We start from the raw sequence: 27,023 nt of genomic DNA, 5'->3' as shown, positions 1-27,023 counted from the left end.
ACAATCCATTCCGGACAGGCCCGTGATTACGAAGTATGGCTTGAGCAGTTTGTATATTTCCTGTGTGCTTCGCCGGATCGTTTCATAATTTATTATTGATTGTACAATGTACATTGTACATCGATGGCCCTTATACTTTCTACGAATTTTCCCGGACCTCAACGAAGTAAACCTGGATTATGGTTTGTATATTGAAAACATCTTCCAGCGAGGAATACCGGGACTCGGTAGGCAACCATATCGGGATGGATTCTCATCCGTAATATTTGCAGAAAGCTGCCGCCGATTTTGGATGTACGCAGCAAGTTGAGAAGCTTTTTTGATGATGTCACATACTCGCTCCATTTCCATTAAGTCCCACACAAGAAGGTTTGATTGATGCGCCAAACAGGCTCCAGTCAATGTGAAACCAAAATCTTTATTCTCTATTAAAACGTCTCTTGCAGACATGCACAAACCACACATATAGTCAGTTGTAGTTCTATAGTTACGGATTTTGAAAAGTGAGTAGTTCTAGTTCTAATTGCGCGTTTGAAAAACTAGAAAACTATAGTGTCTTTCGTTTGGCGTGAATCGTGATACTGGTGTTTTGTTGCATGCTGTTTGTTTGTCGTATTCATAGTGTTTGGAGACTATACTATGGCAATTGGTCATTTATACCAGGCAGATTGTTATTCCGTAGCTGCCGACATGGCGACATGTAGCACGGCGTTTGAATATCAGACGTTTCTGCTACCAGTACCCTGATATACTATCGCATTATTCGTTCTTCCGTTTATGTCATTTCCTTGTGCAAATTAAAAGCAATCGTTCTGTTGAAGAAATCGATTAGATATGTGAAAGAATCGATTACGACTACTTCGGGTTTTTTTCGAATATGATAGAAAGCGATTAGGATTACTGATAATATTGCGATTACTAATCTCGATTAATCCATGTCCGGGAAAATCTGGACGTATGGAAATCCTGAATAAACCTGAATATCTTCTGCTGACACTCGTCAAAGGACGACTTTAGACCCCAAAACCCTCCTCTGGCTAAAAAGCACTCTTGAACTGATCGTGTTGCTGTTTGCAATTTTCGTTTCAACGTTTTTTAAAGAAAAGTTGGCGTTGCTTCTCTATAGAGCTAGCGGTCGATCAACGCCGATGCGGTTGATTCAGAAAACTATAAAGGAAGCCCATACTTGAAAGAAATATTTAAATTTAAAAATATATGGTGCCTTGAAACCGCGGATGGAATGCAGGGTTTCAGATAATGAACGTAGTTAACTGAAGTCTTTTCGAGCATATCTCGAATACTCACGAGAATGCCCAACAAATCACGAAGATCGAAAGTCACACGACGTTAGTATAGCCTACTTCTTATGCACCCAATGTCCGTTGCCGCTAAAACAGGACGGTGATTGCTACTATGTCCACTGTCCAGCAATGCGCCCCAAGAATCGCATGATTTCAGCAGGTCAAAAATTTCTTAGGTCGTATCCGTCTTCCCTTTAGCAGTAGAAAAGTCACCCGCCGCCTTGAATTTTCTCAAACATCTATTTGAGCAAGAGTCGTCGCTGTTTTCACCGAACGAGGTCATCGCGCTCAACAATTTCTTCACGGCGTAAGCAATGATCAACGCAGTCAAAACCCCCCCGACGAATGTCGCCGCGACGTATACAGGGACCGGTCCGCAACATTGATGACCTTGACATATAATGCAGACAGATCATGAATATGCAGGTAGGATAATGGACTAGACTAGTATAACAAAAAAAGTCGTTTCGCCTTGTATCTTTCCACTGTATCGCAATCTTGGGGTAATTTGAAATTGATGAAAATATTTATAGAGGAATGTATAATGATAGCCTACACCTTGGCTTGGTGTATAGGTAAGGGTATAAGCTATTTTCTGTTCAGTTTCGAAACGATGTTCCGAGATCGCAATACGCAGCACCATTACAATTTCACTGACAGAATCAATCCAAATCGATCACAAATCCAGTCATACTCTACTGAACTTAAAGTGAAAATTAGGGTATTCGATATCAGAATATGTGTAAGAGGATCAGTGTGAAACCGAAACCTTACGCAGGAGCTCCCTGACTCGAACTCGGACTTGATCCGGTGGCGAGGAGAAAATGACTCGACTGTATTTGACTCTAGTCAAAACTATGAACTTTACGTAAAGTTGACTTGTGACTTAGTTACAACCTGTGCGATATCGATGGCGAATAATAAACAACCAGTGTCTGGAATATTTTTGCAGCTACGGGCCAACTCACTCGCAAAAGTTGCAGAAATATAATCGAAGTCTCTAAAAGCTGGAGATGCCGGGCATCGATCCCGGTACCTCGCACATGCTAAGCGCGCGCTCTACCATCTGAGCTACATCCCCGCGACGGTTGCACGTGATATAATACAATAGGAAAACAAACAATACCGTTTAACAATTGAGCTGGACAAAACCGAGTACGCATGAAAGCTTCAAGTCAAGTCGACTATAGCTAATTATAGCACCAGAATAGAATGGATTTTGTGGTAAGTTCAAATATGTACCTTCTATATGACCAAAAAATGTAATGCCAGTTATATATCACATTAAAGAAAATTTGGTATTTTGTCGACCGTGCCTATCCGATCGCACTTTGTGGCAATGCTACGGGTCGATCACGATATCACTGATACGTCATTTCTACTCACTTGCATAAGTTCGTACTACATGTTTCGTATCATGCAATACGAACAATTGAGATTTTAAGACTTCCCCGCAGTTGGAAAAACATTCGAAACTATAATTCTCGTTGATCATAATGGCCAGGAGCGCATGTTTTCAGTACGCAAAAGAATCATTCAAATCATTGGAAACACTGCTCGATTCCGATTCGAGAACACGAATCATTGTGTCCCGCCCTAGTAATTGAAAATCCTTAGAAACTCACCAATGAAGCTGATTATAACAGCTCCGGATCTTTCGCTCGACAAAACGTTTCTCGGACGATTCCCGTTATTGATCGACCCACCCCCACCTCCCCACCCATTCAACGATCCCCCTCCACCACCCGAATATCCACCGCCACCGCCACACCCTCCGTTCGCACTTCCAGAGCCGCCGCCTCCGAAACCCCCGTTGACTTCCACTTTGCGGCCGTTCGCGTGAAACGTGAAGTACCCGCCCACGCCGGGACCTCTGTGGTTATAGCCCACGGACTGAAAAGACCGGGCAGGTCTGGGAGTTCTGCTGCCAATCAACGCCCCGGGAGTGAAAGACGCACGCTCGCCGTCCGTGAAATACCCAGAGCCGCCGCCGCCCGCACTATCCGCTCCGGTCACGATGTCACCCGCGGTACCGCCGCCACCGTCGATCCCACCGTTTCCTATTTGAGCGTATTTAATATTTTAGCATTCAAAACCATAAATGATATCGTTCCATGTTTAAAACAAATTTCAAATCTGATAATGCCTTAAATCTGTTCACAAATCGCACGAAAACTGAAAAGTATCAGAAATTTTATATTCAAATAAACAGCTAAATTAGCGGTCTCATACTCAAATGTGCTTGCGGGCCACTTTTATAGTTTCCGATGACCCCGCAGGCCGCAGCATCGAATAGGGTATGCAATATGTCTTATATCTTATATGCCTTCTTTGACTGAAAGAATTGAGAGAAGATGAAGTATATGAAGTGAGCCGAGCAGATTTAGAGTGAATTTTAACTTTGCAAATCTGAAAAAATATAGTAACACTTAAATATTGTCAAATACTTGAAAATCCAATATGCCGGGTCGCACGAAATGTTTACGCGGGACACGTGTTTGGGAGCCCTGATCTAAATCCACCTTCAAAATAATCGTAAATCCATATCCGATCCGAATCGGGTTAAATCATCAAATCTGTTTTTTTTTTTCAAATCAAAGCCTGTGAGAGCACGGCCGCTATCAGATTATTGAGCCAATACCGATAAAACCGATAACTAGCACCTTCACCGATAATCACGATATAATTATTCAGCCGATATTCAAAAGAGATGGCAGTATTTCCAAAACTTCAGAGCATTTCTTTAAACTGCTGTATGGCCATTGCTATATGCTTGGACATGAAACAACTTGAGAGGCTGTATAGTGTATATCAGTGGTTCTTAACCTTTTTTCCTCCAGCGCCCCCTTTCAAAAATTATCGTGCTCCAGCGCCCCCCAACCTCATATTGTAAGGAATGTTATAAAGACAATGAGTAAGAGGAATGGCCGTAACAGCACTTCGTCAACTCCCCTAAAAACGATTGCCGTGCGCGCGCATAGCGTGATAAACCAAACTTCTGAAGGCTTCGCCCCAAGAACCCCGTAGCGCGATTTCGATGGTCTGCAAAGTTTGTGTGACCTATGGTCGCCGTAGGGACCAAAATTTTCTATAATGCATGAATGAATAGGTGGTAATTACATATATATGTCGCTATAAACTTTTAATCCTCTCGGCCCACGTAATCAGATTTACCAGTAGCGCTGAGTGAGCTGTTGTATTGGAAAATGAAGGGCACGTAATTAATAATTAAACATTCAGGCGTGCCCGTAGGTACAATTAATTCGTTACCAGGGCCGTAACAGCACTTCGCCCCCCCCCCATAACGTTGGTCTTGGGCTCCCATAGGGTGATAAACCGACCCCCCTCCCTCATCACGTTGTTCGCTTTTGCCACGAAATCAACTATAGGCTACTGTTTAGCGAGCCAGTGCGAAGCGCGAAAATTTTCCGATAATTCATGATAAAATTGGTCAATAAGATCGGGAATTGCATATATATTGCTATCAATTTCTTGTCCTCTCTGCTCACGTTACCAGATTTACCGGTAGAGCTGAGTGAGGTACAACGTTCCCTCAGACGGTCTCTGCGCACAGAAAATCTACGTTGCGCACAACAAATCCGAAGTTATGACCTTATTTTAGTCGTTACGCTATGTTGTCCAAGGGTCTGCCCAGTGAGTTGGTGAGTGTGCGCAGACTTGTCAAAACGTAGAGGGAACATTGTGAGGTGTCTTGGAAACTGTAGGGCCCGTAAAACATATTCGGGCGGGCGGACCCGTTGGTATGACTTCGTTGCATGATGTTATTATGTGACCTCTTGTCTGCTATATCAAAAATATAGGGTCGCCCAAGTCGCCCAATCGTACTAAACTGAAAGAAACACACGATTTCAAATTGGTAATTCTTTTCTGGCATATATTTTCCCTGTCAGATGGAATTCGTCTTCTGAGGTTCAGATTGCCAAGACAGGAACATTCGGTGCCAGTCATTTAGGCGCCTATGGACAATTAAACCTATGTCTTTTGCGGGCTATATATAACGAAGTTTTCGGTGTTAATTTGCTCAGAATACTCATTAAGGATATGTCCTATCCCCACATCATCTACTGCGAAGCCATTTTTCTCCAGCGCCCCCCATACCGCCCCCCTGAGCCCAGCGCCCCCCATATCGCCCCCTGAGCGTTTCCGCCCCCCTTCCAAATCGCCAGCGCCCCCTGGGGGGCGCTGGGGGCAAGGTTACGAACCACTGGTGTATATGGACACCAGTAAGCTATATAAAATATTTTTATATTTCCAGTTTGGCAGTCACAGATTCTAACTGCCATGGTGTGACGTCAGCAAAATGCCGATAATTTTTCACTTCTAACGGCCGATACCTATATTTCCTTCACAGTGTGATATCGACTGGATATAATCGGTATGGCTCTAATCATATCTGACCTTTATCACCGCCGATGACAGACGCATTTTTGCCAGATGTATCTAAACTCGCGTCTGCCACGACGTTACCGACATTCCAGTTTACGCCGGACCCACAGCTCGCGCCTCCCGCGACCATGAGTGTATTCACTGTTGTGTTGTCGACCTTTTGCACAACGAATGTACCGCCGGATCCACCTACAGGCTGATCGAGGCGAGTCTCGTCCAGTGAGGTGCCGTGTTGTCCTGTAATATTGTGTGCGAGATTTATCACACTCACGTAGCCGCAGAGGAGATCAAAGTAACTCATGTACAAGTTGAAGTGACAGCCTAAGTTTCTACACAATTACAATTAGAGGTAGCAGTTACCAAGACATGTAAAAACTAGTGGAAGTAATAATGAAGATGTGAAAATACCCAGGTAAGCAGAGTTTCGAATAGTAGATTTGGTCGAGGCGAGGCATACTTTTAGTAGCAGGTCGAAGGTGGCTGCTTTTGAAATCGCAAGATGCTCGCGACTAACGAAAATGACTAATGTCACAACGAATCGGTGCAATTTCTGCAAATACCTTCAGCTACCGTGACACAGTGGCTATTTCAGCCAGTTGTTACTATTCTTCACTTCTGAACTCGATATGAAGCTTATCCCAAAACTATATTCTACTTACAAAACACGAAGTCGAAAATGTATGTAGTTTTGCCTAAAACGGTTACGTAGAATTGGAAGTAGTCTAAACCACTTGAGTGGGCTATATGCAGTGAAAGTGGACAAAATCTGTAGTTCAGTGCCCCGAAAAGGTCGAGTTGACCCGTGATCATCCGTGCGTAACGAGCATTCGTTATCACTTCATCTATGATTAAGTTGAGAGGACACTTGCACGACCGCGGGTCGTGTGTCTTGTCTCGTGACTATACAAACACTGCTATTAGCGGATGGACCTACATCTATGTATAGTCTTACCTACTATGATATCCAGCTTTTCGCCCTTTTTCAACTCGAATTCCCCCGTCAAATGCGCCCCTCTTCCAGGATTTCGCGATTCGTCCACGGTTGCCGAGGGAGCTATAGCTATCGGAAAAAATAGGCGATTGAGTCATCGGTGTTGTTGATACATAGAACATTTCAGAGGGCGTGCGCATTGCACAGTTGCAGGCATTACGATACAGATACCAGATTTAATCCCGGTAAGAACGAATAAAAACAGCAAGGCAAAGGCGACCAAAAGACAAAGAGATCGAGATCGGATACTGTTACATACGGCATTCGGCCGATGCTGCTGCTAAATTTAATTAGAAACCATACTTGGTTGTTTCAGCATTCTCTTATCGGTTCATTATCGACCTTCCCTACCGACACATATGCAGAATTCATTTTCGTCGCTTCCTTTCATGTTATCCTTTTTTAAAGCCAGTGTGCATGCCTGTTATATTTACATGATGTAGGCCAGTGGTTCTCAAACTTTTTAAACCGTGATCCAAATCTGAGTTTTAGTGGCATCTCGTGACCCAAACCTCACACACCAAAACTAATGTATTTTTAATACTATTTATAATATGTTACGTTTTTATGGGCATGTCGGACAGAGAGAGCGCCCAGACTACAATTGTAGGCCACGCAGCTCTATGAAACATGTCTGGCGCTCGCACGCGATTTCAAATTGTGGTGCATTATTTTCCTCTATGGAATCGCATTTGTACTAGAGGTCGACCGATTATCGAGATGGCCGATTATCGAGGCCGATATTTAGAGCTTGCCCGATTATCGATATCGGTCTATGAAGGCCGATATCGCGGCCGATATTTTATATTTAAAAAAAATTAAAAATATTGGAAATTCAATGCCCCGTGTTCTCAATCTCAAGAACCTGACGACGCAAAGGATAATATATGGCAGATTTACTATTGTAGGACGAGTTTAATTTGGTGAGCATGCAGAGAAACTATGCTTCCTGCATTACGATTTACCTTTTCAGAACTGATCTGCAATTCTGTATCATGTTTTGATTTTCGGGTTATCCCAAATTTCAACGAATGTTCACAATTAAGCAATAAGTCTTTTTGATTTCAGTTTTCTCGTTTGTTATTCACTTTTCTGTGGCATGAACAATTGCCATCTTGCCTAGTATATAATATTTTTGGCGAAATTGTTCTCTGCTCCTTCCATATTAATATCGGCCTATGATATCGGTTATCGGCCGTGTGAGTATCGAAATATCGGTATCGGTATCGGCCTGTAAAAATCAATATCGGTCGACCTCTAATTTGTACAACTGTCTACTCATATTGTAAGGACGGGACTATTCGTTACCGACCATTTCGACGACCAAACATATCAATATGGTAGGTTTTGGCCAACCAGCGACGGTCAATTTTGGCCAGGCTTTTATCGCCGTTGATCGTTTTGGCACTGCCTGCACTTTGCCCAGCTGTAGATTGGTCAAAATGTCATGTCTCACTTTCTCATTCTGATAGAAGAGAAACCCTTTGTAGGGATAGGTGCGCGATACCCAAATTCCAGCAAAAATCGCAATTGTTCAACATCGTTATTGTTATTATTATTAATCATCACGAGTTCCACGCACAAAATGTGTTATCTAGGATCGGATTTCCATGCTATAAGGACATAGTTTTGAAATAAATTGTTCGACATTTATCAATGATAATTTGCTTACCCGTTATCAAATATAATCCTGAGATTGGAACAGTCCATTCTTGAATACCGAATTCGACAGTGACATTACTATGCAAATTTGTGTCTTTGTAAGCTTCTTCACATTGATCCTGAGAATACCACATGCATAAGTAGTATATTCCTATGCTATGGTAGATACTACGAGGTTGCACACGATGGAGTCCAAGGACGTACTGTCAAGGGAGGCAGTGCCTCACTTCTCTTCAGGATAAGTATCAGAAAATAGTGAAAACCTTCAACGATTTCTGAAGTTCAGGAATGACTAATTTTGATCATTTAGAGATATGTAATTATGCAAATTTCGTATTTATTGTTCACAAATGGAAGAAAGGAGAGGTGAGGTCGAAATAAGCCAAATCCTCACGCGATTATGCGAACTGTCGACAAAAACTTTTATTTAAACTACTCTGGCCTCTTGAGTAGGAGATTTCAGACCTTTTCTTTTCTACTTCCACTTGAAGTAGGCTACTTTCGACATATCTTGGAAATCGCTACTGCTTACTTATACTTGAAATTGCGAGTAGGAATTTACTTCTACTTCAGCAGCAATGCAGACTACCTTGACCACCTCTGAGTAACTTTATTATTACGTAACCTGTGTATGAAGAGCGCTAATGTGATAAGAAATAGGTCGTCAACTGAATCAGAAAATCTGTTAGGTTTTATATGCGAATCTGGGGAAGCGAGTGGTGCAGTGTGCAAATCGACACCGTCACGACACCAATGGTTGTTGGTTCGAGTCTCGGCTCTACCAAGTTTCTATGTGTCGGAGGTTTATCTGGGCTCCTCATCGCCGACCTCTCTGCGATTGAATTGACTTGAAAAGCCCAGAAAGTACAGTGAGCCGAGCTTGAAAGTCGGCAGCAATGATCGAATGAAGAAAGGCGCATGGAAGAGAGAGAGATTGATTCGTGGAAGCAGGGCCGTAACAGAACTTCGTCAGCCCCCCCCAAAACGTTGGTCTTGGGCCCCCCCATAGGGTGGTAAACCAAACTTTTGGGGGGATTCGCCCCTCAGACCCCCCTTCGTCTGTACGCTGTCTACATTGGGTCTACGTTGTTTCTTCATTGTGTGTCCCTTTCCTGAATCTGCTTTGCCGGCCTAGTCGCGCGAAGCGCGAGAAATTTGTGTCATTCATGACTGAATCGGCCAATATGATCGGTATTGCTTATTATATATTGCTATCAATTTTTATCCTCTCTCTGCTCCCGTAATCTGATTTACCGGTAGAGCTGAGTAAGGTATGCTTGAAAAGGTAGGACCCCTCAATAATAATTGAACAATGAACATCTCCGGGTGTATACCCGTTGGCAGGAACGAAACATCACTTCGTCAGGCTCCCCAAAAAACTTGAGTCTTGGGTTCCCATAGGGTGATAAACCGACCCCTCCCCCAATCACGTTGTTCGCTTTTGCCACGAAATTACAGTTGTATTGTTCAGTTAGCCAGCGCAAAGCGCCATAATTTTTGATAATTCATGATAAAATCGGCCAATAAGATCGGGAATTGCATATATATTGCTATCAATATGTTGTTCTCTCTACTCACGTAATCAGATTTACCGGTAGAGCTGAGTGAGGTGTCTTTGAAACTGTAGAGCCCGTAAATAATAATTATACATCTTCTGACGGGCGGACACGTTGGTATGACTTCGTTACATGATGTTATTTCGTGACCTCCTGTCTGCTATATCAAAAAATATAGAATCGCCCAAACGTACTAAACTAAAAGATCACACGATTTTAAATTGGTATTTCTTCACTGGCATCTAATTTTTCCCCTCGGGATGGTATTTGTCTTGTGAGGTTCAGATTACCAAGACAGGAACATTCGGCGCCAGTCATTTAGGCGCCTATGCACAAATAAACCTATACGTATTTCTTATATAGAACGAAGTTTTCGGTCACCATAAGGGCAGTTCTTTTCGGCCAAGGTTTCTCGCTGCCGATCGTTCTGGCACACTTCTTGGAGTAACGTGTTACATGGCCTAAAACTGTATATGTCGTGGCGCGGTAATGACCAACGCCGATATGCCCATTTCTATAAATCTTGCGTATTTTTCCTTGGGGAAGAGTAGGCCTAGCCTACCCAATAATCATACCATTTGGCAAGTTGAAATCGCGCGCAGCGCGAAAAACATCTGAAAAAGTTGCATAAAGTTTCAAAAAAGTAGGCCTACTCTATAATTTATGCTAATTCACCCAAAAATTTGGGCCCCCTTCGAGCTCGCCCACCCCCAATTGGGGGTTTTGGGGTGCGGCAGTTACGGCCCTGCGTGGAAGAGAGAGTGCAAGATAAAGTCGTCATGAAAAAATGCATTGAACTGTGTAAATTGCAATTGTGCTGTTGAAATTGCCATCGTGCCATTGTCGTGGAGCACAAAGCCTCATAAGCAGCACCGTAACTGCCGCACCCCAAACCCCCCAATTGGGGGGGGGGCCGAGCTCGAAGGGGGCCCAAAATTATTTCGTGAATTAGCATAAATCTTAAAGTATTTTTTGAAAATTTATGCCAATTTTTCAAAATTTTCTCGCGCTGCGCGCGAATTCAAGAAGCCATTTATCTTTATTATTGGGTATTAGGCCATTACCGCGCTACGACCCACCAAGACCTACAAGTCAAGTTTTAGGCCATATAACATGCGACTCCAAGAAGTGTGCCAGAACGATCGGCAGCGAGAAAACCTTGGCCGAAAAGGTCTATGCCTTTATGCTGACCGAAGACTGCGTTCTTTATATAAAATACACATAGGTTTAATTGTACATAGGCGCCTAAATGACTGACGCCGAATGTTCCTGTCTTTGCAATCTGAACCTCACAAGACAAATACCATCCCGCTGGGAAAAAATTTATGCCAGTGAAGAAATACCAATTAGAAATCGTGTGCGTCTCGTAGTTTAGAAGCCTACGTTTGGGCGATTCTATGTTTTGATATAGCAGACTGGAAGTCACGAAAAAACATCATGTAACGAAGTCATACCACCCGCCAGAAGATGTTTAATTATTATTTACGGGCCATCCCGTTTTCAAGACAATTCACTCAGCTCTACCGGTAAATCTAATTACGTGAGTAGAGAGGAAAATAAATTCATAGCATAATATATATGCAATCGCCGATCTGATTGACCGATTTTATCATAAATTATCGAAAATTTTCGCGCCTCGCGCTGGCTCACAATACAGTACAGATTATTTCGTGACAAACGCAAACAACGTGATGAGAGGGGGTCGTTTTATCACCCTATGGGAGCCCAAGACCCACATTTTGGGGGCCTGACGAGGTGCTGTTTCGTTCCTGCCAACGGGTATACGCCTGGAGATGTTTAATTATTAATGGAGTGGTCCTACCTTTTCAAACACACCTCACTCAGCTCTACCGGCAAATCTGATTACGCGAGCAGAGAGAAGATAAAAATTGAAAACAATATAGGCAATTCCCGATCATACTGACCGATTCAATCATGAAGTCTCGAAATTTTTCCGCGCTTCGCGCGCTTAGGCGACAAAAGCTGATTCACTAAACAAAGTCCCAATGAACATGATAAATGGCGGTAAACATTGTACGCCGGAGGGGGGTCTGGGGGGCGAAGCCCCCCAGAAGTTAGGTCTATAACCCTATGGGGGGCCCAAGACCAAAGTTTTGGGGGGGGCCTGACGAAGTGCTGTTACGGCCCTGCTCATAAGGCTATAAGCACCACTGCCGTACATTATCATGCGAATCTGGCTTAAAAGGGAATGTGTCTCTCCAATCATGAACCTCACCGCACGTCACTGATATATTCTATCCCAAATCATGCACTGTAGGCTACTCACGATGTAGGCTATCACGCATGCACCGTGTTCACCGACTATACACCCTAATACGCCCCGAATTATTCGTCCTTTTCAAACTATTCCTAAGAAAATTCAAGTCAATATATCTCTTGATATTGGAATTCACTCCTGGGTTTGAAGGTTTTCGATAAACCGTAGTTCATATCTTCGAAGTATCGGCGGCCTTACGAAATAATACAGTTGGATTACAGTTCAAAGTTGCTTTTACCTGAGTTGGACCAAATCTTCCAACGCTCCCACAGCTACTGAAATCCCATCTTAGTTCCACGGGCGGTTCAGTCACAATTTCTGCTTTAGAATATATCGCAAATATCCAAAGTAACTTCACCACAACCGTGCTGTATGAACCCATATTCGATACTTCATTACTGCCGTCTCGCTTCAAGTATTCGGATAAAAGGCGAGATCACTATATCTCGGCCGCTTGTTCTAACTAGATTAAATATGCCAGAGGCAATGTGATTGTAATTTGTGACATAACGGACTCTCTACTACAGGAAAGAAAGTCGCTTTATGTATCCTATCCACAGCTTCATGATCAGTGCGCTGGTCGGATATCTTTTGGTTCTCATGAAATTCCAATCACATGATTGCGTGGAAAATATGACCCACCACTGGATACGGTCATTTCCGCACCATCATGTATATTGTAATGTTCGTATGCCTTTGCTTTTGGTACGGTTTGCAGTCACAAATTCATTTACATCTTCCACTCTCTCTCCCCGCACGCGTCCTCGTCAGAGTCTGTTGCAGCCGATTTTGTAATCTCGACTTTACTTGATTCATCTGGGCTTTTCGTACGACATCGCATATATGCAGTGAGGTTAGCGAAAGTAGGTAAACTCACCCACAATACTTTCGTATTTCAGAATACACAAACCATCTCCATCTCACCAACTGTCTTCGGTGATGCCGTTTTTAGCATTGAGGGGATTCTATGCTAACAGCAACCTAAGCGTAGCTTGAATATCAAGAATTTCACGATTGTGATCCGCGTCTCTTCAAATCAAGGTGCCACAAATCCTAAACCACGGTTTCTTCTACTGTTAGTTTTATTCACTTTCGTTATGGCTAGTTAGCATAGCTTTGTAGGGTTTGTTGAGTATTACCTACAGGAGGTTAGTAATAGCTGAAAGGTGTTAGAAATTTTGACCCTGCATCCAGATTCGATTAAGCTGTAGTAAAAAGATGACCCATCTTCTCAGTCTGGTCATGAAAGCATTCATTCAGCGAACAAATGCTTCAACGAATATATCTGAGTGAGAATGAAACATACATTAATGAACTGTTCGTTATTTCGGCGGTTTGGATATTATTTTCGTTTTTTAGAGAGTGAGCGGAGGACGTCTTCCTTCACTAGGCCTAACTAAGATAACGCTACATTGTAAATCAGCGACGCTCACTCTTTGACATTTTACTATCTACTTTTCGGATGCAGATGTCATCATGATCCATCAACGTGTTTGCTGAGATAAAAAGGTCATCGCTCTCGCCCCATCCCAATTACCACACTTCTGCGCCGCCGACAACAAGTAAACACTACACGGGGTTCGTACCTAGTTATTACACATTGTGCTGTTAGAGTTTGGGTAGGACTTCGGCCCTAATCTAGTAAATTTTGTGTCAATATCGCCGCCCGATTCGCCCATATAAATATGAGTAATATTGCTGTGCTGAAGCAACATTAGAACATTTATTATAATCTCAACTCAGAAATATTCTTTACTGCTATGAAGCCATCCCATTCGATGATGAAGTAGATAAGTGGAGATAGTAGAAGTTTGACACAGTGCAAAATTGTATTTTTAAATTCACAACCATTTAGTTCAAGTGAATCAAAGATAACCCTACCCATTTTCTGTAAAAAATCATCCACTATAACAAGTAGTGCTCACTGCTCAGTCATGACAAAACGGAAGAAAGAGTTAACAAGTCTCCATTTCTTAGCCCAGTATGTATTTGCAATCCGTCTTTGGCAACAGTCAATGCAGATATTTTGTCCTTAAGCTGCACACTGGACTGTACCAATTCCGTTTTTCTTATATCGTAAAAGTGAACCTTTTTATCATCTCCCGAAGTCGCCATGTAAAATCCGTCGGGGGTTATGCAGAATGGATTCGGCAATTTGTCTGGATGCGTCTTGAATTTCATCACGCATTTACCGCATCTTAGATCCCACGACTTTACACCATCGGTTGGCGCCGTTGTGTAAAATAAGTTGTAGTTTGCAGGTTGCGCCTGTGACGAACCTGTGTTAATTACCAACTCGATGGCCGGTCTGATGTGGACATTATCGATTCTTTGGGCGCAAGTGCCGACGTTCATATCAAACACGCGGACTGACTTGTCGGATCCAGACGCGAGTGTGACGTAAGAATACACATTGTTAGGGGCGGCGAAACGTGTTACCGATTTTGTTTGTGCTAAATGAAACAACTTGACACATTTGTACTTGTTTGTTTCCAGGTAACGCTTCACGTCGTTCTTAGGACTGGAGTCAATGTGGTAAGAATACAATCCGAATGAATTGCCGAACGACAAAATAAAGAATTTGTCCATATAATAAAACTGACCCTGCGATATAGGTTGTGAGAACTTTTCCGTATTTTTCGAAAGAGTTCCATGCTTCAAATTCATGTTCAATATCGGTTGACGAAAATTTGACTCACTCCATAATTTTGCTGAGCCATCGCTAGAGCAAGTCAATATATTCGTGGAGTCGTAATTCCAAGACGAGCTATTCACTGAGCCATCATGACCCGTTAGTGTTGCGATATGATTCAGGGATTTTTGTCTGAAAATTACACAGGTTGAATTCATAAGCGCAGCGCTCAGGTACCTATTACACTGTGATAGAGTTGTATGATTGACATTAGATGCTGTATCACTGGATGGCGTTGATGCGGAAACTGCAATCTTTCTACTCCAATCACATGACGTGTCGGTCAAGTTCAAAAGCTCCATATTCCTGAACCCAGATTGTTTCTGCTGTACTTTTGGCGTCTTCGAAAATGACGTCACAGGACTGAACATTTTTCTGTTTTCAGGCTTTTTATTATAACCCGAACTCCTGATTTTGTCATGGAAAGTCACAGAATTTTTCTTGCTTGATTTTCTGTTTTTGCTTGGCGCTTTAGAGGGCGCCAAGGTCTTCTTTAATATGGAATCTTCCACCAGTGCAGTACATGGTATCATTGTTAGTGAAGTGGTGCTATCTTGACCCGATGGCAAGACAATCTTGAAAACTTCGAAAATCTCTTTAAACAAAGGTATTGCGATACATGTAACAGTGCCTAGGTGTTGCATAGAAGAAAATCTGATTGCGGAGATGAAGTCTATGTTGGAAGTTGAAAATGGCAAAACCTCAACTTCTTGAGTTTGAGAATTGATGATTGATATTGCTTGATTCGTAGCACAAATGATGCGACTTTGTTCAGATTCCAAGTCTGAATCCTCCTTTGACGTTCCAACAGCACGCATTGCAACAATTTGACCTTGAATGGCAGATTCACTTGACACAGCAGAATTATATCTGAACATCTCCATATCTAAATCGATGGAGAAAATCTTTCTCCAGTCGGAAGGTCGTGACCCACCAAACACCATCACAGAGTTGTTTGAGCAGCCAATTACAAACCTATTATGATTTTGAATCGTCAAGAACATCACTTCATGCTGGATTATATTGGATTTCCATATTATTGCATCATTTTCTATGCTCCATGCTTCGATACGTGAGCCTGCACTCACTACTAAAAGAGTATCATTGTCCACAAATCCGGTTCTTACATAATTATCACCAAATTTTGACCAGATTTTTGATTTGAGGTCGTGGACGGTGATGTCCTGTTTATTTGTCACACAAATTCTTTCACAACCTGCAGATGACTTCAGGTCGATCGTTTCTATATTGTCTACTGTGCTAACGATTTTCCCACGAATTTCTTCGTTTCTCTCGTGTGATGCCCACAGCATATTTATATCCCACAAAATTATGTAAAATGATCCTGCCGAAACTAAGAACTCATGATCCGTTGAAGAATCAAAACACAACGCAGTGACCGTTGAATGATGTCCTTCCAGTTTTATTAGATCTTGGGGACATTTTGATTGAGTCCTTCCGACAAATATATCCTTTTCAATAGTATAAGCGTAGTTACCATTGTCACTGACAGCAAATTCTTTGGCTCTTTCTTTCACTTGCAATTCGTGAGTTTTCGTTATGCTGGTCATGGCGAATACGAGTGAGATAGATCCTTTAAATGCTATTGTAAATATGATAATAAATGGCGGCGGTATCACGGGCGTATTATATTTCACAACTGAAATACGACCACGAAACTTTTCTGCCTTTTCGCTCCCAACCAGCGTACCAGTCGGCGGCGTTTTTGTCTCCCTGGATACTAAAGAAAATGAGCCATATTATATAATTTATAGTTAACGAAGCGGTTTCAAGCTTGGAAATTTGGTGTCCAAAATATGTAATCCAATATTTGTGTTCTTTAATATGATATTAAAATGATAATCAGCTAGTATATTCATATGGAATTGATTATCATGCCGCCCACCTGGTCCTCCGGCAGGTTGTTGACATCGAAATCTGTCAACCAAAACCACCATGTTCACTCAACCGGGATGACCGTTTGTAGTTTTATTATTCACGGTATGTTTTGTAAATATGAAGGTTGCGATCGCAATTAATCGATATTGTAATTAACCGTGTCTGCCATTATAGTGTACGTACGTACGGTTTTTCTGGTTGATTTAGGCAGGCGTAAGAGTAGATATCTGACGGTATATTCATTCTGATATTACTAATGTCCTTCAACTTCAGAAAATACATTCAGTTAGGCTTTAATCCACCGTAGGTGCTATTCAATATACCTGGGCTTGAGCCATGAACAGGCATAATAAACAGAAGCCTACCGTATCATCAGCAAGAGTCCCACGAGCATCCATTCTCAAAGATGCAAGGAAGCCCAATGCTCAAAAACAAGGTGCACCAGCACCAGTGACCGGTCAGGCTTTAAATAAAAAGAAGCCAATTCTCAAAAAGAACCCACCGAATTTAACTGATGCAAAAAAGTCGTCCGGTGACCAACTGCGTAAAAGAGGTGAATCGCAATCATGTCGGAGATCGTCCACACCTTTGAGTACTCCCAGTAAGTTTGAAAAGAATCCCGAAAAATTACGTAGTGGCGAAAAAGAACTAGATGCCTTATCTGATATCTCGAAAGATTCGGCGCCTTCCAGCGTCTGTTCTTCGGTTTCTAGTGGTCTGATCGAGTTACTTTGCCACTATAATGCAAAGGGCGAAAACGTCAACGTTCCTGAGAAGGAAATAGCACCGTTTGATGATACTTTGAAAAATGAAAATACATTTTCTTTTGTTATACCCACTGACCAGCCAAATTGTGACGGTCGAATTAAAATTTTGATCGGTCTCTTGGCCAAGCTAAAAACGACAGCCAACTCCATACTAAGCAGTGGTGACAGCAGAAACGTCAAGAGATTAGAAAAATTGATTGAAGCAATGTCTATTGAATGCGGCGGACTGGAAAAGGAATTGCCTTCGTTATGGGTACAAAAACGAGAATTTGAAGCCGAAGTTGAGGCTATAGTTTCTCCGTTGAAAGCCGAAAACGCTGCCCTGCAAAGGAAGATTCGGATTTTAAATCAAAATTTATCGGAAAAAGAGAAGCAAAACGAAACCGACCTCAATCTCGAGCTGGAAACCGTGCAGTGCATGAATAAAACTTTGTCGACGCAAGTGAAAAAATTGTCGTCTCTCCTGCAAGACTCGGAGGACAGGAACAAGAAGTTAGAAGAAGACCTGTCAAGTTTGAGAACACAAAACCGAAAGATAACCGAAGACCTCGTTTACAAAAACGTAGAGTTTTCGAAAAGCAGGGAGCTGTTTTCGAACGAAGCCGGATCGATAAAATCCGAAGTCGCCAGCGCCCTGCAAAAGGTCGACGTTTTGAAGGATCAGTTACGAAAAGCGGAGACCCAAAACGAATTGGCGCACGTGTCGTTACAAGAGAAAGACGAGGAAATCGGCCGTCTCAGCGATTTGAACAAAGGACTTCAGAGCAGCGTGTCGCGCTTGTTGGAAGACTTACAGAAGGCCAGGCCGCGTCTCGAGCAGGCTTCGAATCGTAAAGTTTCATCCGCGATTTTGAGAAACATAGATCACCTCCTCAACACTCCGAAAGAGAAATCTCCGGATAACTCTTTTTGGAACGAATCCATCGACTACCGACCCAATCATTTGACACGGTCGTATCCGCTTCCTTCTGGAAAAGAGAACTCCTCGCGTGTTATACCGTTCATGCAGAATCCTGTAAGGGATCTATACAAAAATCGCGTTCCAGATGGTTACGGGGACCCGCTCGAAAGCAGCCGGTTGTCTTCCGTGGAAACTAGTGATTTTCAGTCGTCAGTTATCGAATCGGCGTCGACTGGTATGCGAAATCACGCTGGTTCGATTGATCACAGACAGTGGGACGGGACGTCAGTCTGTTCGTCTTTTGTGTCCGTCACGTCGAAGGACGAAAATGACTTCGCCAACGGGCTGGCTTTGCTAGACGCGAACATACAGAGACTGCAAGAAAGCCTGCACGATATGTCCGAGAAAACGTCTTGAAACAGAGATTTGATTGGTCGGTATCCGGCGGGGATATCTAGTCCTGATATTCTTGGCCTCACTGCTGGCAGTAGCAAAATTAGAAAATATTTACATCATTTTTTGTTCAACTCTCTTGCACAGTTGAGTGAATTCAACACGCCACTCAGGCCATAATCAGCAACATCGTGCTCTGTTTCTTCAGATCTGGGTCAAAGCTTCACACATTACGACTGCTTGGGTTTATGCCAATGTTCTTTCTGCATGCAGACATGGAATATCACATTCCACCATTGAATTCCTAAAACAGATTGTAGGCTTAATTTTGATTGACATCAATCTGCGCATAACGCTAGATGCCATATTAAAGCTATATCTATTAGGTGTCCTCTAAAGTTTGTACTACGTATTCCAATTTTTTCAATAGCTAGTTATTTTTCAAGTGGGCAGTGCCTTTATTTGTTACATAATTTGTTGGAGATATGTCAAAAGTTATATGAGCTATAGATTCGAGACATCGGGCAAATATTATTTTAGTAATAGTAGCTTTTGAATCTTGGTATGTTGAACTGAGGCTATTGTTTGTCACTGCAAACATTGGATGTGAAAGCCTGTTTGGCAAGGAACCTTTATTATATCTGATATCTGATGGAAATACTTTTTATACTTGACACATTATTTCGCTTCCTGAGATTAGAATTTGTGTCAGTGCTTGTAGGCAGGAGTTTGTCATACTGTGCATTAGTAGTAAGTTCTGTTAGATTGTTGATGTATTTTTGTAGTTGATGACAGTGATTGACCATTGACCAATCATTGGTAGCAATGGTGGAATTCAGAGAATTACTGCATGTGATATCTTGTCATTTTGTATTTGTAGGAGCTTTATTTCATGCTAACATATTGTCTCTAATGTCTTACATGCATTTTTAGAAGTTATGTAGTGCTGTAGCTGCACAGTGATATGTATGAACAATATGTGATATACCGTATAGTTTTTCAGCCTGGTTAATTCCAATGTCTTGCTAATGAATATAATGAGGTCTATGTTGTTATACCATGCTAGGAAATTGATTACCGAATTGGTTCATATTCTGCTACCTAGTAGATAACACCCTCATACTCTAGTACTGGCAACTAAGACATTCAATTTTGCATCGTATTATCATAGAACAAACATAGTCAACTAGAATATTGGAGATTAGGTGTGAAATTTTTGTATAGAAACAATTGCCTATTGATGGGCTAGTAAATGGGAGCTCGGAAAATTAAGCATATCTGCTCGACTCATAAACCACCACAATCAATCATCACATTTTTCACGTAATCTTATTCTCTCCGAAAAAGATGCGTCTTTTCTACATCGCTGGCAGTAAATTTCTACGTTTCTAAATTTACATTGCGCTCCATTCACTCCAGACATTACAACATGGTGATTATAATAAAGTGGATGCCTGCATCTTATGTGCATGGTGTCTTTCGCTAGTAACTGCAGTTCTCTAGATAATTGTGCCTTGTGAGCGTATATACTTTTTGGAAACACCATTGCCGATTTCTAACTTAACCAATTTCGGTATCTTCAGCCTGACATTTGTACATCAGACAGGCAATAGCCTACTGTCTTTCATTGCGCATCATCCATTTCAGCGATATATTTTTATGTTTTGTAGACTCTTTAATCAAGCAATGGTAGGCTATTTTACGACCTTTAAATATGTCACAACATGAGGAGCCAAGGAGAAAGCCCGCTTATCAAGTTAACGTCCGTCTGCCGCCTCCCAAGACAAGCTACGGATGGCTCGGCGCATTTATTTACCGTTTGAAAAAGAATCGTGACACTCATTACGCGAGAATTTACGCTGTCGGAGGTCTGGCTGCGATCGTGCTGTCGCTATTTGGGTTTAAAAAGTTCCTAGAAAAGACCACCAGTTTGAAAATCAAGAACGAAAATTACGAACTGGCGAAGCAAGCCGGTGTGCTCACCGAAGAGCAAATCAAAGACCATGAAGTGTATGTGGCGAAAGCTGAAGCCATAGACCCTAATATTGTCAATGCGGACGGGAAGCCCGATCGGGTATTCGTAGGCACGGGGTCGTACAGACCCGAGATTAAAATTAGCGAAAGAACGAACAAGGTGGAAGTGACGATTAAGGCGCCGATATTGGGATACGCGACTCTGAAAACCCCCCTAGACAAAATTGAATTTGATGACGAAGGAAACGTTGTCTGTGACGAAATGGGCTTTCCGAAGTATAAAAAAGTGGAAGGCGGAGGGAATATGTACGCTGGTTTGTCTGAAAGGTTCGCTTCCGCCAAGAAAACGACGCAGTGATTTTAATGCATTGTTGAGGCATTGTCGCGATAAGAAAACTGGAGAGATAATCCTATGCAGGCTCGAGTGTGATGTGATAGATGCCGCCACGATTTTCTCCTTTTTCTTGAAGCTTACTGTATTTGTCGCTTGAACCGGCGAGGTGTACCGAACCACTTTAACGATTGTTTGCGAAGACGTACTGATGTAGCCTACTTACTCAGCAAAACAAGATGAAATGATTAGTGGTGTGAAACTTGTGTCACATTAGCATAAATTATTCGAAGCTTTTCGGTTGAGTCTCATCTGGAAACTTCATCGACGTAATTGTATTTATTGTAAAACAAACAGATAAGAGTAATTCAATGGTTGCGGTAGTATCATGTCATGTTGTGAATATTCAAATTTCATGTTATAATTCTGACAAGGATAGACGGGAAATGTATTCTGTAACTCAGCAGAGATTCTGTATCTAATGCTGGTTGTACCTCTACTTCAACAAGATCATATCAGCAGTATTGGAACTGCGTTGACGCGACCCCTTGAAATTATGCTGTTCATTGCTGCCTTTTAAATACACGGCTGCCAATACTAACTTCAATTTTCAATTATTGTTTTAAAGTGGTAGTTCGTTACTTTATGATCAAATATTGTCGTATTTCATGAAGCCAACAATGGATTATTATTTTTCAATAATCACCTCATGACATGAATCCAAGTCCTAACAGCATTTGGCATTGGGCCTACACCTCTTCTTACTTCGTGCCTCTCAAGCTCTCAGGACTTATTATTTAGCCTAGATTCTGGTCACAGCATATCACAGAATAATGTCTGCTCTATTATACCCTTTATCAACCATCATGATTAGCCTCTAGAAAGATTGGCTCATAACATTATCTTCAGAGTCTGTCTGGAATATGCGTCATGGATGAAGAACTAGAACTGGTTCAGCTTTGTAGCTGTTGCCGGCTATCTGTTTCCACAAAATTGTCGTGAATGATGGTATCAATCATACTTTATGCCCAATGCGTGCGATGCTACATAACTTCTCCGATACCATACCATGATAGAATGGAGAATCATCAAACACTTGCCAGCATTTCATGTACATTTCTGATTCCTCAGCATTTTGTTGATTACATTCTATCTCCAGATGAGCTAGGAAGTTATTGAGAATATGTTATGGAAATATTGTGACTTGCTATCCGAAGTAATGTCGTCTAGTTGATGTCAACTTGAAAATTGTGAATATGGACCAGGAAGTAAGTGGATTCCGTGAGTTTTAGTGATAACTTTTAACGGCCTTCCATGATCATCTGCAGCAGTGCTTTGCGACCCACTCTTAATGCAAGTTTCATTATATGACCCACAATGCGCCATAACCAAACGGATAAAAACAAATTCACAAGAACAGAAACCTTCTATACTGAAGCAATTTACTATCAATGCAAAAGTTGAGCTTGCATATTACATATTATCAGATCAAGCCTAGGCTTGATTGGCTTGATTTTCATAATCGGAAAATTCGCGAAATACCTAAAATTGAGGCCTGCACCTATTTTTGAGCAACTGCCATGTGTAGGATCTTCTGTATTCCAAAACTTTTTTTATTTCTACCTATAAAATTGCTATCGTATGATCTGTATCAAATAAAGGATTGCTTTCGTTCCATAACAACCAAAAGCAGCCCTCTATGACATTTGAGCAGAGAACAGTAACATTTAGAAATGCTTCGTGACCCACAGGTCGGGAAGCTCTTTTCGAGAGTGTGACAAGAAGTGACTTTTCACTCTCTGCGATATTGAAAGACATAGTGACCTATCTTTGAAATTTGGTAGATAAATGCAAACATGTTGTCTCTACTCTCAGCCTTAGTAGCTTTGTGCAAACTTCCTGTTTTTCAAATCCACCCAACCAGTCCCACCAATCACTATGTGCAGTCCTGCGCCTGACACGGTCTTCTTTTACATGAAAAAGTAGCTTCATATCGATATTTTATTCACTGGAAGCGTTTCGATTGACTCTCGTATGTAACGAGCATCAGAATCAAATTCGAAATGCTGGAGATGATTTGTCTGCGTAAAAAATAACAAGGCAAACGGTCCACTTATTTAGGATTTGGACTCAAAGATTTGCCAAGCCCTACATGACCACGGAATACTTGACATCAACGATAATCCGCACCATGGCCCGTCCGATCACAGGAAAGAAATACCGGTGGAATTGGTTTGGCTCCTTTACAAGAAAGTCAACCGCGAGCTGGGCGAGTCCAAAGCTGCGCAAGATAAACAAGTAACGGAAGTGAGTATAGAGTAGTTTTCATTTCATATCAAGGTCCGCTTTGTTGTATTAAAATGAACAGGCGGCCAAAGCAATCAGCGGTGACATTCAATTACAAGTGGAAGTAGCGAGTTCTGAGGCATGTCAAAACAACTTCAAATTGAAGCAGGAAATGATGGTCTCTTGGTGGTTAATCCGTTAGTCTTTACTTTAGAAATTGCATGGTGCATCTTCACGACCGTTGCAAAATGACTAATGACGCTGGAAACGCTCAATTTTCATAAATAAATTGAGTTACTGTGATACCTCCCCAATCTATATGAAAATTTCAATCATAATTAGGGTGCAAACATTCCACAATACTATCTTTTTTACAGACATGAAAGTGTGAAATTAATTGTGCCTTGAAACTTTTATGAAGTGGAAGTAGTTAAAAGACATAATTACTTGAGTAAGTAGTTCAAGTTAGCAAAATTAAATTAAGTGCTCCGAAAAAGTAGAAGTACTTCGTCTTTACTAACCTTTACTGATAGCTGTATGTATAAGTCATTTTGTGTTTGATGCAAATTGTCGCGGGTAGCTCGCAAGTCAATCTTCGGGACGTATCTTATCATTCTACTTCTAAAAACTGCTTTAAATCTATCCTGGAACTTGGAGTTAGGCAACGGAACTGTTGCGATTTAGTCCCACATAGTGTAAAGGGGAAAATTGCTTCCGAGGTTCCTAGAACATATTCGAATCATAGTTGTTCCAGATATGTTACCTTGAATTGGTATAAGGTTTTATTTTGACATATAGTAAGTCGCGATTTGGATTATTACTGCGTGTAACTCTGATACATTTTTCAGCATCAGAGTTACGTCGAAAAAGTGCGACAGTTGAGCAAAGAGCGGGATCAACTGACCTCGGAATTTGAGGCCGAGAATGACACTTTACGACGGCAGCTGGAAGGATTTAAACTGAGAGATGGTCGGTTCTTCTATTGTAGGGTTACCATATTTCTGCAACCTAAATTCCGGACACTCTTTAGCGCCCACTAGTGGATTTAAGAATTAGTTATGACGTCACACTAGCAAAGCTTTGCTCACCATCCGGTTCAGGAGTATGTGGCTGTGTGTTGTGTAACCGGGACCGAAGGCACATGGTTGCAGCCCCTTCCTGCCCAAATAAACAATGGTTTTGAGCCCACACTATAGGGCAATTGATTCAACTTCTGGGGGTGAGGTGCTTCCTGTATGAATCTGGTTTCAATATGCATCTGGTCGTTAAATTATTTGAATGAATTCTGTCAATAATATTGGTTGTTGCATACTATATAGATACTACTCTCCGCCCTCATGATCAGAGTTAGCGGCGGAGCTGGTGGAGGATGATGAGTTCGAAAATACGGGGAGCGTAATTGCACATCGTTAAGTCATGTTCATGTCCTACCGATAAGATTATTTATCAGCCTTATGCCTGTGCGCACCACGAAGCTTTATAAACACCCCACATCCAGTGGTTTCCAACCTTTTAAGGTCGCGACTCCATCTCCAATTTGAAAATGTTCCGAGGCCCAGATCAAAATTTGACGAGCTGATTACTGAAAGAATTCAGCACCTTCGCCCAGACTTACTCACGGGCTATTTTGGAAGCTGATTACGTTCAACATATTCGCAAACCCCAGAATAAAGGCAAACGACCCCCAGTTTGGAACCTCTATCTTTGAATAAAGCATTTAAACGGCCTTAACGATCTCTCGGAATATACCGGTCTCATATAATCGCGATTACAATTAGGCTTTTTCCAGTAAATGAAGGTTGTTTTTATTTATATTTTATTGCAGTTTTTGCGAGGGTGGTAGTCGGTAGAAGTCAGTGTTCCCTCTAAGCTGCGCACGTGCGCAAACGCGCAGTGCTGACACGGTCTCTGCGCACAGAAAATCTAAGTTGCGCACAAAAAATCCGAAGTGATGACCTTTTTTTTAGTCGTTACGCACTGTTTTTCAAGGGTCTGCGCAGTGGGCAGGTAAGTGTGCGCAGACTCGTCAAAAATTAGAGGGAACATTGGGTAGTCTCCATATGAAAATCAATAAATGTGATGGTAAATCGCGCGCAGTGCGAAGAAAAATATCATGCATCAGCATAAATATTCACAAAAAATATTGTTTTTATGCTGATTAACGAAAAGTCTTCAAAATTCCGGACATTTGGCGTATTTTAGAAATTCCTCCCGGACGCTAGTTTGAACAGTGAAATTCCGGACATGTCCGGGAAATTCCGGACGTATGGCAACCCTATTCTATTGCATTTTCAATTGAAATCATTCATCCAACTTGACGTGTTTTGTTACTTGGAAAGTAGTTAATGATAGATTCATGTTATTTTTATGAGATGAATTCATGTGATCACCTGGTAGTACGACAGCCCATACATTGACACCTTTCAAACATTTAACATGAGACACAGAGATGTATCGGAATAATTTTATATTAATGGTAAACTTAATGTCAATTTAAGCTGTTCTCTGCGGCGTTAGGCCTACCTGGCTCATCTTAGAAAGTGATGCCTGAATTTTGCTGATCCGAGCTTCCGCCGTTTGTAAACTCTGTTGGAATCTAGCGTTGTGGCTTTTGTTTCAGTCGAGGAAGAGAAGCACATCAACAACTTGTTTCACAAAGCAATGATGCCGGAATATGTCAGCAAATCACGGGCTGAACAGGTGAGATATCTTGCCTGAATTAGATTGATTCTATCGTAGGCCCAGATTCTACCTATTTCATGTATTTATAGTAAATTCCAGATAATTTGCTGAAGTTGGATTGTAGCTGTGTACTGTGCAGTGTACAAGTAAATTGTGAACTTATGAATCACGGGTTTTTCTCATTCTTTTCTTATCTTTTAAATCAGTGGTTCTCAACCTTTTTTTAGACACGCTCCCCTTTATAAAAGTGAAAAATTTCGTGCCCCCCTTATCTTCATATCACAAAATCCAACGGTGATGCTAGCAACCCCAACAGATTGTTTGATGGCATGGAAGGTTATGACTGTTGATGAGAGAATTCAAAAATATGAAAATCGTTCAACATATAGAGAAACACGCGTGAATTGAAATTTCAGCTGCCGCTTCTTCGCCCCCTTCAGATGCTTTCACGCCCCCCCCCCCAGAGGGGAAGCGCCCCCCAGGTTTGAGAAACACTGTTTTAAATGGTCAAGGTTAGGTGTTGAAATTATCTTGGCCACCTGTTTACATTTGGGATATAAAGATAATTGAAGTGATTTTATGCATGTAGAAAGCTGATTTTGAAATTTTCAAGGTATGCAATGCAATATAATATAGGTATATAAGTGTTTCTGGCGTAACACTAGAGTTCAAAGTGGTACAGTCATTTAGATGTGTTTCTGACGTATTGCTGGAATTGAAATGTTTAAGGTTGAACTGCTGATGGAAACCCGTTTGCGACTTCTGGAAAAGCTGGCGGTAACGGAGAAGGTGAAGACGAAGCATAGCGACCTTGAGAAGCAATTGCATGTGAGATAATTTGCACGACTCTGTAGCTGTCATCTCGTAGCGCTTCTGCCATGAATAAAGTCTATTAGTACCTGA

The 27,023-nt window shown here is 41.7% G+C and overlaps 6 protein-coding genes, 1 long non-coding RNA gene and 1 other non-coding gene across 9 annotated transcripts in view; 4 read left to right on the top strand and 4 right to left on the bottom strand.

The window, feature by feature from the left end:
• LOC145448050 (protein unc-93 homolog A-like) overlaps nucleotides 1-27,023 on the top strand; it is a 245,794-nt gene that overhangs the window by 49,381 nt on the left and 169,390 nt on the right. The window lies entirely within an intron of this gene.
• On the bottom strand, nucleotides 1,057-12,661 carry LOC145448592 (uncharacterized). Its single transcript, XM_080327006.1, has 6 exons — nucleotides 12,434-12,661; nucleotides 8,372-8,480; nucleotides 6,661-6,768; nucleotides 5,721-5,945; nucleotides 2,927-3,361; nucleotides 1,057-1,691 (listed from the first exon to the last, which is right to left on the bottom strand). Exons 1-6 carry the CDS (start codon nucleotides 12,575-12,577, stop codon nucleotides 1,474-1,476), a joined length of 1,239 nt encoding a protein of 412 aa, XP_080183132.1. The 5' UTR covers nucleotides 12,578-12,661; the 3' UTR covers nucleotides 1,057-1,473.
• Trnaa-agc (transfer RNA alanine (anticodon AGC)) lies at nucleotides 2,310-2,382 on the bottom strand. The gene has a single exon. It is a non-coding gene; the product is annotated as a tRNA-Ala (tRNA).
• On the bottom strand, nucleotides 13,900-16,617 carry LOC145448047 (WD repeat-containing protein 27-like). Its single transcript, XM_080326365.1, has one exon. The coding sequence runs from the start codon at nucleotides 16,456-16,458 to the stop codon at nucleotides 14,128-14,130; it is 2,331 nt and encodes a 776-aa protein (XP_080182491.1). The 5' UTR covers nucleotides 16,459-16,617; the 3' UTR covers nucleotides 13,900-14,127.
• Nucleotides 16,921-20,518, top strand: LOC145448048 (uncharacterized). Its single transcript, XM_080326366.1, has one exon. The coding sequence runs from the start codon at nucleotides 17,123-17,125 to the stop codon at nucleotides 18,869-18,871; it is 1,749 nt and encodes a 582-aa protein (XP_080182492.1). The 5' UTR covers nucleotides 16,921-17,122; the 3' UTR covers nucleotides 18,872-20,518.
• On the top strand, nucleotides 20,562-22,312 carry LOC145448058 (uncharacterized). The gene has a single exon (XM_080326387.1). The coding sequence runs from the start codon at nucleotides 20,562-20,564 to the stop codon at nucleotides 21,177-21,179; it is 618 nt and encodes a 205-aa protein (XP_080182513.1). The 3' UTR covers nucleotides 21,180-22,312.
• The window catches only part of LOC145448045 (uncharacterized), a 27,333-nt gene continuing 22,591 nt past the window's right edge, over nucleotides 22,282-27,023 (top strand). The window contains exons 1-5 of one of the 2 annotated variants that reach the window (XM_080326363.1): nucleotides 22,282-22,420; nucleotides 23,274-23,459; nucleotides 24,287-24,407; nucleotides 26,059-26,138; nucleotides 26,850-26,909. In XM_080326363.1, the coding sequence (XP_080182489.1) occupies nucleotides 22,409-22,420; nucleotides 23,274-23,459; nucleotides 24,287-24,407; nucleotides 26,059-26,138; nucleotides 26,850-26,909 (459 nt within the window). In that variant the 5' untranslated portion in view covers nucleotides 22,282-22,408. Of the gene's footprint in view, nucleotides 22,421-23,273; nucleotides 23,460-24,286; nucleotides 24,408-26,058; nucleotides 26,139-26,849; nucleotides 26,949-27,023 lie in introns of both variants that reach the window. The other variant, XM_080326362.1, reaches the window with a different exon arrangement.
• LOC145448061 (uncharacterized) overlaps nucleotides 26,937-27,023 on the bottom strand; it is a 158-nt gene continuing 71 nt past the window's right edge. The window contains exon 2 of the long non-coding RNA XR_013917786.1: nucleotides 26,937-26,993. This is a non-coding gene — a long non-coding RNA (uncharacterized LOC145448061). The remainder of the gene's footprint in view (nucleotides 26,994-27,023) is intronic.

Source organism: Botryllus schlosseri, chromosome 10 (genome assembly GCF_051294905.1).
Source record: "Botryllus schlosseri isolate E-star chromosome 10, Bs_hap1, whole genome shotgun sequence".
Taxonomy (NCBI): Eukaryota; Metazoa; Chordata; class Ascidiacea; order Stolidobranchia; family Styelidae; genus Botryllus; species Botryllus schlosseri.
Note: the sequence above shows the minus strand (reverse complement) of the source record. Positions and strands in the feature narration are given on the sequence as shown.

Bases quoted from the DNA above. Each gene is read 5' to 3' on its own strand.
- LOC145448592 (XM_080327006.1), bottom strand. From the start codon at position 12,577: ATGGGTTCATACAGCACGGTTGTGGTGAAGTTACTTTGGATATTTGCG. The intron at 5,946-6,660 runs GTAAGACTATAC...ACAATATTACAG, and splicing joins AAAGCTGGATATCATAGTAG to GACAACACGGCACCTCACTG. The intron at 3,362-5,720 runs GTCAGATATGAT...ACGCTCAAATAG, and splicing joins TGTCATCGGCGGTGATAAAG to GAAACGGTGGGATCGACGGT.
- LOC145448047 (XM_080326365.1), bottom strand. From the start codon at position 16,458: ATGACCAGCATAACGAAAACTCACGAATTGCAAGTGAAAGAAAGAGCC.
- LOC145448048 (XM_080326366.1), top strand. From the start codon at position 17,123: ATGAACAGGCATAATAAACAGAAGCCTACCGTATCATCAGCAAGAGTC.
- LOC145448058 (XM_080326387.1), top strand. From the start codon at position 20,562: ATGTCACAACATGAGGAGCCAAGGAGAAAGCCCGCTTATCAAGTTAAC.